Source organism: Equus quagga, chromosome 14 (genome assembly GCF_021613505.1).
Source record: "Equus quagga isolate Etosha38 chromosome 14, UCLA_HA_Equagga_1.0, whole genome shotgun sequence".
Taxonomy (NCBI): domain Eukaryota; kingdom Metazoa; phylum Chordata; class Mammalia; order Perissodactyla; family Equidae; genus Equus; species Equus quagga.
The window spans coordinates 11442829-11455511 of NC_060280.1; the positions used below are offsets into that span (position 1 = coordinate 11442829).

The 12683-nt window shown below is 45.0% G+C and overlaps 1 protein-coding gene across 2 annotated transcripts in view; it reads right to left on the reverse strand.

The window, feature by feature from the left end:
- Window positions 1-9573, reverse strand: part of ZDHHC13 (zinc finger DHHC-type palmitoyltransferase 13) — a 46645-nt gene extending 37072 nt beyond the window's left edge. The window contains exon 1 of one of the 2 annotated variants that reach the window (XM_046685214.1): window positions 9466-9573. In XM_046685214.1, the coding sequence (XP_046541170.1) occupies window positions 9466-9492 (27 nt within the window). In that variant the 5' untranslated portion in view covers window positions 9493-9573. The remainder of the gene's footprint in view (window positions 1-9465) is intronic. The other variant, XM_046685215.1, reaches the window with a different exon arrangement.
- Between the last annotated feature and the right edge of the window lie 3110 nt (window positions 9574-12683).

The following is a 12683-nucleotide window of genomic DNA, read 5'->3' on the forward strand; positions in this document are numbered from 1 at the left end:
GGGGGGCTTTGGGGAGAAAAAGGAAAAAAATAAAATCTTTAAAAAAAATTAAAAAATAAAAATAAATAAATAAATAAAGTCGATAAACCTCTAGTCAGACTGATAAGAAAAAAGATGTCAATGACAAATAGATTTTAAAAAGGTGACATCACTACAAGATTCTACAAACATGAAAAGGATAATACGGGAATATTGTGAACATCTTCACGTCCAAATTCAACAACCTAGATGAAGCACACAAATACCTCTAAAGACACAAGCTATTAAAATGGATTTAAAAATAAACGAGTAGCATTCATACACCTCATTCACCAGACCTGTCTCTCTGAACAACTTTTCACTGTTGGGAAGAAAAATCATCCTCAAAGGATGAAAACATTAAGAATAGGAAATTGAAGATATTTGAAATCATGTGCCTAAGTCAACTCTCCAGGAGTTCCAAAAAAGGTTTAAGAAATTATAGTTTTACTGAAATAAGTTCATATCCCCTCAATGGGTTACTGTGAAGGGGCAAACGCCTTTTTCAAAAAAGTTAACTTACAGGAAAATTGCTTTTTTGGTTTATAGTTGCATGAATTTTAACACATTCGTAGAGTCACACCACCACCACCACGATCAGGATACAGAACAGCTACACCACCTCAAAACGCTCCCTTGGGATATTCCTGTGCAGTCACACCCTACCTCCACCCCATCGCCAGGCAACCACTGACATGTTCTTCCTCTCTAGTTTTATCTTTCCCATAAAGTCATATAATGGAATTATACAGCATATAATCTTCTAAGACTGGCTTCTTTCACTCATCATAAGCTTCTAAGATTCATCCAAGTTGTTGCAGGTTATTAACAGTTCCTTCCCTGCTGTATAGTATTCCATTATATGAATGTTTCAGTTTATCCATTCAAACAATCCATGTGGGCTGTTTCCAGCTTTTGGCAATTACAAATAGAGCTGCCATAAACATTCACGTACAAGCTTTCGTGTGAACACATTTTCGCTTCTTTAAGAGTGAGATTGCGTGATGTGTCATTGTGATTTACAAGAAATACATATTTAGTCTTGACTGTTTCATACACACAGCTCCTAAAACGGTTGGAATTTCCCAAGAGATGAGAGTCATAAAAGTGTCTCATTATGTTAATGACGAGACTTGGAAAGCACATAAGGATAGGGGCTGGTTGCCAGGAGAACCGACCACTTGACTAGAGGATTGGAACTTTCAGTCCCAGCCCCCTGACCTCCGGGGAGCGGAGAGGGCTGGAGGTTGAATCAGTCATCAATGGCCAATGATTTCATCAATCATGCCCATGTAATGGAGCCTCCACACAAACCCAAAAGACAGTGTTCAAAGAGCTTCCAGACTGGTGAATACGTGGAGATTTGGGAAGGGAAGTATGCTCGGGTAGACCATGAAAGCTCCGCGCCCTTCCCCCATACTTTGCCCTAGGCATCTCTTCATCTGGCTGTTCCTGAGTTAGAACCTTTTAAACAGACTGGTAATATTAGTGAGTAAACTGGTTTCCTGAGTTCCATGAACTGCTCTAGTAAATTAATGGAACCCAACGAGAGGGTCATGGGAACCTCTGATTTATAGCTAGTAGGTCAGAGGCATGGTGATCTACGGGTTAAGATTCAGCGCTCACGGGCTGGGTTCATTTCCCAGAGAATCCCATCACCTGTCTGTCCATTGCCACGCTGTGGGGGCTGCATGTCACTGTGATGCTGAAAGCTATGCCCCCGGTATTTCACATACCAGCAGGGTCACCCATGGTGGACAGGTTCCAGCAGAGCTTCCAGACCATGACAGACTAGGAAGAAGGACCCGGCCAACCACTTCCAAAAAAACTGGCCATGAAAACTGGCCATGAATAGAGGCGGAGCATTGTCTGATACAGTGCTGGGAGGGAGAGGATGGCACAAATAGACCAGGAGGGTTTCGCTCTGCTGTACATATGGTCGCTAGGAGTCGGAATCGACTTGAGAGCATTAACAACAAAAAGGTCGGAAGTACAGGTGACAACGGGGACTCAAGACTGGTGTCTGAAGTGGAGGGCAGTCTCGTGGGACTGAGACTTTACCCTGTGGAATATGACGCTATCTCCAGGTAGCTGGTGTTGGAGAATAGCTTGGTGATGTGGGAAAAACTCCTCCCCACACTGTAATTGGAATCAGAATTGCTACTTGACCATGAGGTAAGTATATGTTAAATTTATAAGAAATTGCCAAACTATCTTCCAGAGGGGCTGTACTACTTTGCGTTGAGACATGCAACTTATGAGAGTTTCAATGCTCTGCATCCTCACCAGCTCTTGGTATTGTCAGTATAGTAAATGCATAGTATGATCGCACCATGTCTTAATTTGTATATTCCTAATGGCTAAAGAGACTGATCATCTTCTCATGTGCTTATTTGCCATCTGTGTATCTTCTTTGGTGTCCAAGTCTTTTACCCATTTTTTAACTGGGCTGTTTTTTTTACTAAGTTTTAAGAGTTTTTTATATTATATATTCTAGATACAAATCCTTTGTCAGATATGTGGTTTGCAAATATTTGCTCCCAATCTGTAGCTTACCTTCCCATTTCTTAAAAGCCTCTTTCACAAAGTAAAAGTTTTTAATTTGGATGAAATGCAATTTATCAGTTATTTTCTTTCATGAATCATCCTTTTGGTGTCACTTCTAAGAACTACTCTCTTGGGACCAGAAGTCCTCTGTCAAGACAGGAAGCTCTCCTCTCTCACAGTCCAGGTGCCTGTGCTGGCACCTCCTTCCTGCTCCCTGAGCCTGAAGCAGCACTCCTGGAGTGTTCTCTGTCTGCACTGATGCTCTCCTCCAGGCCTGGGGAGAGGGCAGGGAACAACCCAGATGCATTAAAGGGGAATTCTGCTCCTGGTTCAGTGGTTTTTTGAATTCTGGTCTTCCTCCCCAATCCACCCACTACTATTTACTTTCCAGAATCCTTAAAGAACTCCCACTTGCATTCTGCCCAGCGTACGCAGTGGAACACACAGGGTGGAGTGTGCTTACTCCATCTTACCCAGAACCAGAACTGCAGATGCTCTTCTGAACAGGTAAGTTCTGATTTACCTGGTAAATCAACCTCACTACTTGACACTTATTTTACACACACTTACACTCTCACAGAGCTAAAAATAAAGACAGGCAGATTAAAACATAAATAAGAACACTAGGATTGTTTTCATCACGTCACAATAATTATAATCATATCCAATTAGAGGAAGACAAGAGTTTAAGGAAAGAGTTGAACTATACTCAGAATTTCTGGAGTGTCAAAAAATAGCAGAGGTAACAAAAAGTACAGCTAAGATGGATAGAAATTAGTCTACTTTTTAATTAAACTTAATTTTTTACTGGAATTTTAAAATTATAAAATGATTCATATTCATTTTAAAGATTCTAGTCATACAGAAGTGAATAAAGGGTTAACAATCTGGACTCTTTCCCCTCTAATCCTGTACCACCTGAGATGCTATTAACAGTTTGGTGTATTCTTCCTCATTATGTATACACACGCATACAGTATACATACATATAAGTTTTTATCATTTTCTTCTTCTGTATTTGACAAAACACACATTATGTAATTATTTGTCAACTTGCTTGTCTCACCTAACAATACATCACGTACAGCCCTGCAGGTCAGCAATAGCGGGCTATCCTTCTACTGTACAGATCTAGCATAATGTATTCAACCATTTCCCTCTTGTCAGAGATGCAGGTTGATTTCAACCTTTGCTTCTATAAATAACCCTATAATTAACATTCTGTGTGTTCTATAGCATTGATTCCCCAAGGTAGGACTGCTGGGTCAAGAAAAATACATTTTAAACATAAATAGATACTGACCAATTACTGTTCCCCGATTCACACTCCCAACGGCAAGTATGTAAGCGTTCTTTTTCCCTACAAACCTCCCGAGAACTGAATGCTATCAATCTTTTTACAATCTTGCCAATCTGATGGCTAAAAAGTGGCATCTTGTTTTTCATTTGCATGCCCCTAGTTGTAAGGAATCTGAGAGTTTTTTCGTTTCACGTTTATTGGCTCTCATATTTTCTCTTTTGTGGAGTACCTTTTCATAGTCTACTGTTTTTCTAGTTGATGTGTATCTGTCTCCATTTGTATGTTAGGGAGATCAACCCTTTATTTATATACGGATTTTTCATCACAGAAAATTGACTCATTCTACAGATATAAATTTGTTGCTTCTCGTAATGCCCTAAGAACATCAGCCTTATTTTTCATGTACAAAGTTGAGGAGGATCACACGATTCAGTGTAAAGAACATCCACAATTAGGAGCATTTATTTATTCAGCAATTAATTACTGTGTATTTATGATGTACAAAGCATTATGTTACGGTCACAGAAGACATGGGTGTCTATCCTCCAGGAGGTGAAGTCTAACAGGGCAGATAAGTCAGAGACAGACTAAAGGGATAATGGAAGGCAGTATGTGCTTAAATGTCAAAAATGGGCAGTAAAGACTAGAGAACAGGAGGTACCTTCTGTTCACATCCTCGTTTTTTGCCTAATTCCAGATCAGAGTAAAACCTAAATATGATTATGTAAACTCAAAGCCTGTTTTCAAAGTCAATGGTCTCCAAAGTGAGGCAAGTGCACTCAAGGCCACACACGCAGTGACCCATTAGGTAATGGGAAAAAATGTTAAACCTTCTATTATAATCACTTTTATCTTTTTTTTTTTAAAAAAAGGGAAAACCACAAAAATTTACAAATTTGGCTCTTTACACGTTACTAATTTTTAGCAGTGGCGGCCTCACTTGATCTGTACATCAAGCAGGTCACTCCTTACAGTCTGTTTACAAGGCAGCCTGGAGGGAGAGGAAAAGTGCCACAACCCAGAGGGGCTGACGGTGCGACCTTCGGCATATTACAGTAGACATCAGGTTACGTAATTTTCAAGTTACAGTATCAAATTTTAGCCAAGTTACCCCTTCCAAAATGAGCAAGTAGCTTAAACTGATTCCTACACAGAAGCCTGAATGGAGATGATAATAAGAGCATAAGTACCAGCAAACAAGAAAATGGCAGAGCTGACACCTCATTCACAGCAGGCGCTCTTCATTAGTCACACCAAGCGAAAACAAAGACAATCTAATCTGACCCAACAAAAACCCAGCCTCTCGCCAAAAAAATTCAAAATCTTCAAAAATGCTGATTTGAGGCAGATTTATATCTACTATCTTTAATTCAAAGCCTTACCATGAGTATACATCGAGCTATTAATGAAGGAATATGATTTAGAAACATGCTGTCAAATCTTACAATAACACGCCCCACAACAATATGAATATGCTGATTGGCTCTGTCCCCGGCCCTCACGTACATCAAATAGAGGGGAGCTGAACTTCTTAAGTCCCAGCCAACCACATGACACATTAACACATTAAGTTAGAGGGATAAACTGCGACAAGTGGGGCAGCACGGGATGACCTGATGGGGCAGCTGGAGCCCCGAGTTCCTGGTCAGGCTCCACTCGTCATTCTGCTCATCTCACAATACACAACAGGTTACAAAAACGAAAATTTTGGATCCTACTGTTCACATTGTAGTGGGGTTTTATTCAAGAGGTGCAAGCTCAAAACTGTTTTACGGAGCAGTGAGTGATCAAAACGCTCACAGACCACAGCCGCAAGTGACCTCCTTCACTCCGGACGCCGCTGCCTCCCCACATCCTACCAGAAGAGCCACAGGGGAGAGGAGGACCTGCGGGGGGAGGTCAACTTTGGAGAGAGTCACATAAAAACGGTTAAGGAAAATAACCTATTCCCACCACAAAGATTAAAGCAAAGTTTATGTCATGATACCAATTCCTTCTTAGAAACTACTTTCTAGCTATCAAAAAAAATTTTTTAAGTGTTCTCTAGTTGTTTCATTTTTACCATGCTGGAATGTAAACTCCTTGAGAACAGGGCCAAAGTCTCAGGTTTCATGTCACTGGCACTATGGTGGCTACTCATCCACCCTACTTTTGGCTTCAGTTCCCACATCTGTAAGATGAAAGGAGCAGGTCAACAGAGCTACAAAATTCCCTCCAAGTCCACGTTGTTTGGTTCTAAGAGGGGCTGTCACCACGGTCATTACTGACATGTGCACTGGCAGAGACTTCACCACATAAACATCCTTTATGGCAGTGCAAGCTTAACTGCTACACAGCTGCCTACACTGTGAAGGAAAGAGAATAGACTACGCAAATCCTCATGAACCAGCAAACTCATAAGAGTCTTCATTGATAATTCATTCAGGGAAATGTAAAGAACACCTACTGGGTGCCAATCACCAGGTAATTAGGGATAAAAGATGCATATGACCTGACTCCTGCTATACTCCATTCATTCACTCATCAGATATTTACTGAATGCATACTATGCGCCAGGCACTGTTCTAGACACAGGGATGTGGCAGTGAACACAACAGACAAAATCCCAAAAAGGGGGGGAAAAGGGATACTAAGAAAGAGACATGTTGCTAGCTGAACACTCTCCTCCACTGAGGGAAAAAAAGCAGAATAAGATATTATGAAAACTATAAGAGAGATATGGATATATCTGTGGTGATTTTTACAACAAAGCCCCCAAATTCTTTGCTACTTCTCCAGCAAGAGGAGAGAGTCTATGCCCCTTCCTCTCCAAGCTGAGCTCCGTGACTGATTCACTAACATAATACCACAGAAGTGATGCTCCACCAGTTTGCAGACCCAGGCCTTAGACAGCTTCCTCTTTCTGTCTCTTGAGATGCTCACTCGTGGAACCCAGCCACCATGCTGTGCAGAGGCCCAGGCCACACGTAGGTGTTCCTGCTGAAAGTCAGTATCAACTGCCAGATACGTGAGTGAAGACACCACCAGACGATACCAGCCCCAGCCATCGAGTCACCCCAGCTTACGAGTCTTTCTAGCAGAGGCTCCGGACACAGCGGAGAGAAATAAACCATCCTGCTGTGCCCTATCCAAATTCCCGATGCGCAGTCCACGAGCGTGACGATGGCTGGCTGATACCACTATGCTTGGGGTGGTCTGTTACACAGCGATAACTGGAACATAGTTAACAGATAACTAGGATATTTCTCACATGGAGACATCAAAAATCAAATTATTTTTCTAAATAGTAAGTAGGTACTGTTGAAGTGACAGTGGACATTAATTTAAGAGAAAACCAAGATCTAGAAAACCGTACTCAAACTCTGATGAGGATCACTACCCTGTCAGGTTAGTAAATAAAACAAAAAGAAACAGGGAGATCTGACAGCCAGTCATTAAGATTTTTCATGACATTAACAGAAGTACCAGAGTTAAGTTTCCAAGTTCATTCATTGGACAATTACTTACAGAGTACCCACCAGTGCTGGGCACTGTCCTAGATACCAGGCACAGAGTAGGGCACACTACAGATAAAACCACCGCCCTCATAGCATCCATGCTCAATGGAGGGAAGCAGACAACCAACAAGACAAAGAAGTTTGTTAAATGGTATTTAACGCTGAGGAGAAACACAAAGCAAGGAAGAAGGTGAGGTAGGGAATGTGGCTGCTAGTGGCCTGCCACACTGCGGTGACATCTGTCAAGACCTTCAAGGGGGTGGGGGGGAATAAGCCCTGTGGGTCTGTAAGAAAAGAGGATTCCAGACAGAGCAAATGGTAAGTTACACAGCCTCGAGGCCAGCATGGCTGGGGTTGATTGAGCAAGCAAGAAAGTAGTAAAAAATGCAGTCAGAGAGGAAACCGGGGGCCAGATGGTAAGGGCAATTTCCGGCAAGAATCCATCAAGACTGAAGCTGGAATGAGAACCAAGCTCACCCAGCACAGGAACGTTTTTGTCTGTTCTGTTCACTGATGTGTCTCCAGCGCCTAGAACAATAACGAATGAAGTCTTGGCTCTGTCACTTAGCAGCTATTTTGACCTTTAACAAATGACTCCAATTTTTGAGCCTCAGTTCTAATCTCTAAACTGGAATAATAATCCTTCCCCACCTTACACGGTCACAGTGAGGATCAAGAATGTGGAAGTATTTTGCAAACTGCAGAGGACCATATACAGGTAAGATCTTTACATTATTACTGAAAAATTTAACAGCAATTATTATTAACAACAACAGTGATCTCTCTACTTTGCCCTGTTAATTCCAACCGCTGAATCATCCTCTCCCTCCTGTCTTAGAACTGGGGCAGAGCTGTCTTCCTTACAGCAGGAGGAAGTGCACTTTAAACTCTTGAAGGCTTTTGTAAATGAGTAGCAGTAATTAAGATAATCACTCCCACCAACTTTTCCTTGAGACTCTCTGAGAAAGAAAATGAGACATAGTTTCCATGTGAAGATTCTACACCCTTTCATAAAATCCAGTCTGCTTGCAAAACATTTTTTTCCTGTCAAAATGCAGGAGCACCTAAAGAGAACACCTGACAACTTGCCCACACGGGTGACTGCTGAAAGAAGGAAGGGAAAGGGGGAGCGTGAGAAACACTCTCAAGATCGCAAAGGCTTTGTTTTAGAGGCCAGCTAATCCAATCATCTCAACCTGCCTGAGTCCCACTAGGAACAGAAAATCTACCTAACTGGCTCCATCTGGAGACAGCTTCCGTTTTCTCATCTGTAAACGAGGATAACATCACTTTCCCAAGGATGCTTCAATTCTGGAATAAAATAATGCAGACAAAAGCATCTGGCATACGCTAAGCACCCAATAAATGTTGGCTGAACATGGATATTCTTCATTTATTCAACAAACATAAGGGGAACAGCTACAATAAACCAGTCAGTACTCTAGGCATTGGGAAAAGGCCATAAGCAAAAAGGACAAAATTCCTTTTCTCTTGGAGCTAACGTGTACCCCTGTAACTTCTCGCACTGGCCCGTCCTGTTCTCTGGAACTACACCTGGCTTCTGCTAAGACCTCCTCCACACAATAGACTCCTTCGGGATTTTGCAGATCGCTAAGGCGTACCTCCCTTTCCACCCGCTTTCTCCAGCCTAAACAGCCTCAACCCTTTCAAGGAGTAAGCAAGGATGTGGGAACAAGACTAAAACAGGGCTCGGCGGGGCGGAGGCCAGAGCCCAGGCGCCTGAGCTGAAAAGAAATCAACAGAACCTCCCAGATTCCAGGCCAAGGTCAAGACGGGCTGGTCCTACTCAGGTGTGTCACCTGACACCTCTCCCAGGAAGGGCCGCCCTCCTCCCCCGGGCCCCACGCGTCCCTGCCAGGCACGGGGCGCCCCGCCCGCGGGTGGAGGCTGCAGGGCCCGTGGTGCTGTCCTCGCCTTTCCATCCCGGTCGCCTCGGAGAGAATCCCGGGATCATTCTCGATGTTTCCAGGATTCCCCTCCCCGGCCCAGGCCCCTCTGCCCGCGGAGGCCCCTCTGGGAGCTGCCTCACCCCCACGCCCTCGCTCTCCCCACGGCCGCTTGCGCGCTCCCGGCCGCACTCACCTGCGAGCCCAGCCCCGGCCCCTCCATCTCCCCGGTGGCAACGGCGACTCGGCAAAGTGGCGGCCACAGCCCGGCGCCAGCCCGCCTCGAGCGCCTCCACTCCCACTTCCTGCTCGCGGCCCCGCCCCCGCCGCGGCCCCCACTCGCGCCCTGCGCCGTCAATCGGCCTCGGGAGAGCCAATCCCTGCCCTCTCCTTGGCTGGGGGCGGGACCTTCTCGCTCGGGGATGGCTAGAGGGAACCGCGAGCCAAAGGCTCCGCCCCCAGGGCGCTTCCAGCCCCAGGTCGACTGTGCGCGCAGCTCGCCCAGGTGGGTGTGCACCTGTCCTTCCTGCTTCGGGCAGCCCAGGATCAGGCTGTTATCCCAAGGTCACCCACCATCCACTGAGAGCATGTCCGGACTTGGCTACTTCATAGCTAGATGAGCTTGCAAAATCTCTTACTTTACCTCAGTTTCCTCATATGTGAAATGGAGGAAATAAGGGTACCTGCTTCACAGAATTGTCAGGAGGATTAAATGAGAAAAAGCATGCAAAGCCTCCCAGCCAACGTTTTACGTATAATGAGTGAATGAATGTTAATTAAAACTTTTGCCATTCTCCGCTTGCGCGGTCTTGGGCAAGTCACTTACACCATGTGGGGCTCTATTTCCTCATACAGAACAGAAAATAGATTCGTCCCACCCTCGGGCTGCAGGAGGGCTGGGTAGGAGCCCCGCACCTGCACGCCCCGCGCCCGCCTGTGGCCTGCACTGAAGGAGTGGGCGTCTTAGCTCGGTTCAGCTACAAGGACAGCTAGGAAAAACGAGGCTTGGCTCCTGCCCTTGGGGAGCTGCAGTGGGCCAAGGGGCTCTCCTGCCGCAGCCTCCAGAAAACCTGGAGCTTCTCTAGCCCAGCACTTAATACGGTCTTTATAATTATTCCTTAATCTGTCTGTTGCCAAGCCGAACCAGGTTACGATCTTTAGAGGTTAAACTGGAGAAGAACTGAAAAACGTGACTTCCTTATTCTGTAAAAATAATTCCAAATTAGTGCCCAGTCTGGTGGGGTAGTGGTTAAGTTTGCCCGCTCTGCTTTGGTGGCCCAGGGTTCGGATCTGGTTGCAGACCTACAGCCTGCTCATCAGACCTGCTGTGGTGGCATCCGACATGTGAAATAGAGGAAGATTGGCACAGACGTTAGCTCAGGGCTAATCTTCCTCAAGCAAAATAAAAAGAGGAAGACTGGCAAATGTTAGCTTAGGGCAGATCTTCCTCACCAAAAAAAAAAATTCGAAATCATAAAGTAAGTGTCTAGAAATCCAACAAAGTGCTGGATTTTTCCATGGTAAATACTATAATAATGTAATTGTAAATTTTAAAAATTTTTATTGTTATTATAATTATAGTGCCCCTGCCTGTTGGGCACACCAGCCCTGAGTTGCATCTGAAGCCAAACCCCTCTGAGAATGGGACCATGTCTTATCCATTTCTGAACTCCCAGTGCCTGGCACAGCAATGGGTGTGGAAAACACAGTACAATTTTATTGTGTGGATGGGTGGATGGATACGTGTGTCATCAATTCTATGACACAAGGAAGGACAAATTGGGTGACAAATAGCAACAGCCAGAGCAGCAAGCAATTAATGTGAACGGACCAGGATGAGACATTGGGCAGGGCTCCACAGAGGAGAGAGCCTTGGGTATGGTCATTTGCTCAACTAATAAGAGCTCTGTTTATTGATCACTTATCAGCTATTGGCACCTGTGACAGTGTGTTTGCATATATTATGTCTAATCAGTGACATGGGTGTTACTTTCCCCATCTCCCAGAAGGAAAAACTGAGATTCACACTGGTTTCATAAACCCAAAGTCCCTTAGCTGGTAAGTGGTCGAGAGAGTTCAGACCCAGGTCTCTGACTGCAAAGTGCTTTGGCTGAAGTGCTTTGGTGCTTTCACTTTCGAGGACTGAGTTAGAAGATGTTTTTGAACTTGAGGGAGGCTGGAAATCTGCTATATCGATACCCTAACACATCGGAAGAGTCTAGAACAAACAAATCCTAACACTATAGTCTTTAGCAAGGATCCTGCTCCCTTCTGCTCATTTGTTTTATGCCTCCACTGAGCTCCTTCAGACTGGGATAAGAATCTCCATAACTATTGGCTATACGAGAGCAAACCCAGTGAGGCCTCCAAGTGCCATCCTCACCCCTCATCTTTGAGATTGCCTTTGGCCTTTAGACAAAGCACAGCAGAATGGCACCGGGGGTGGGAGCATGCTCCTGGAGCTGACGGCCTGGGCCTGAGTCCCAGCTCCAGCACGGAGAAGCCGTATGCTCTTGGGCAAGTTGCTCAATCTCTTTGTGCTTCAGTTTCCTCATCTGTACAAATGGGCATAATAGTGCTTACTTCACAGGGCTGTGGGGAGAATTGGATGAGTTAATGTCTGTGAAGCACCGAGGGGAGTGCCTGGCACGTGATAGGCACTATATACGAGTCAGCCGTCATCATCAGCGTCATCGTCCTCACTAGGAGCGCGGGCTGGGGAGAGCTCAGAGTGGCCAGCTGGGAGGTGCCACGTAAAGGGCTCAGGGTAGAGATTCAGCAGACCCAGCTTCTCGTCCTAACTTTGACATCACTCACTGTGTGGATCAGTTTTCTGGGGCTGCCGTAACAAAGTGCCGCACACTGGGTGACTTAAAGAGCGGGAATTTATTTTCTCACAATTCTGGAGGCTAGAAGTCCAAGATCACGACGTCGGCAGAGTTGTTTCTTCTGAGGCCTCCCTCCTTGGCTTGTAGATGGCCATCTCCTCCCTGTGTCTTCACATGGTCTTCCACCTGCGTGTGTCTGTGTCCTGATCTCCTCCTCTTATAGGGACACTAGTCATTTAGGGTTAGGGCCCACCCACATCACCTCATTTTAACTCACTTCTTTAAAGACCTGCTTCCAAATACTGTCACATTTTGAGTTACTGGGTGTTAAGACTTCAACATATGAATGGGGGGAAAAAATTCATCTCATGACACTGTGTGACCCAGGCAAATCACTCTCCCTCTGTGTGACAGTTTCCTGCTTTGTAAAATAGGGCTGAGCATGGCGGCAGGAAGCACTGACTTCGATGGTCCCTCTCAGTTTGATCATCTAATTTCCCCGGCTGAGGCTAAGCTGTGCCTCTGCAGTCTGCATTGCACTTTTTCGATCTGTTTTAGCTGACACTGTTTCCCTCATTCTGCAAAT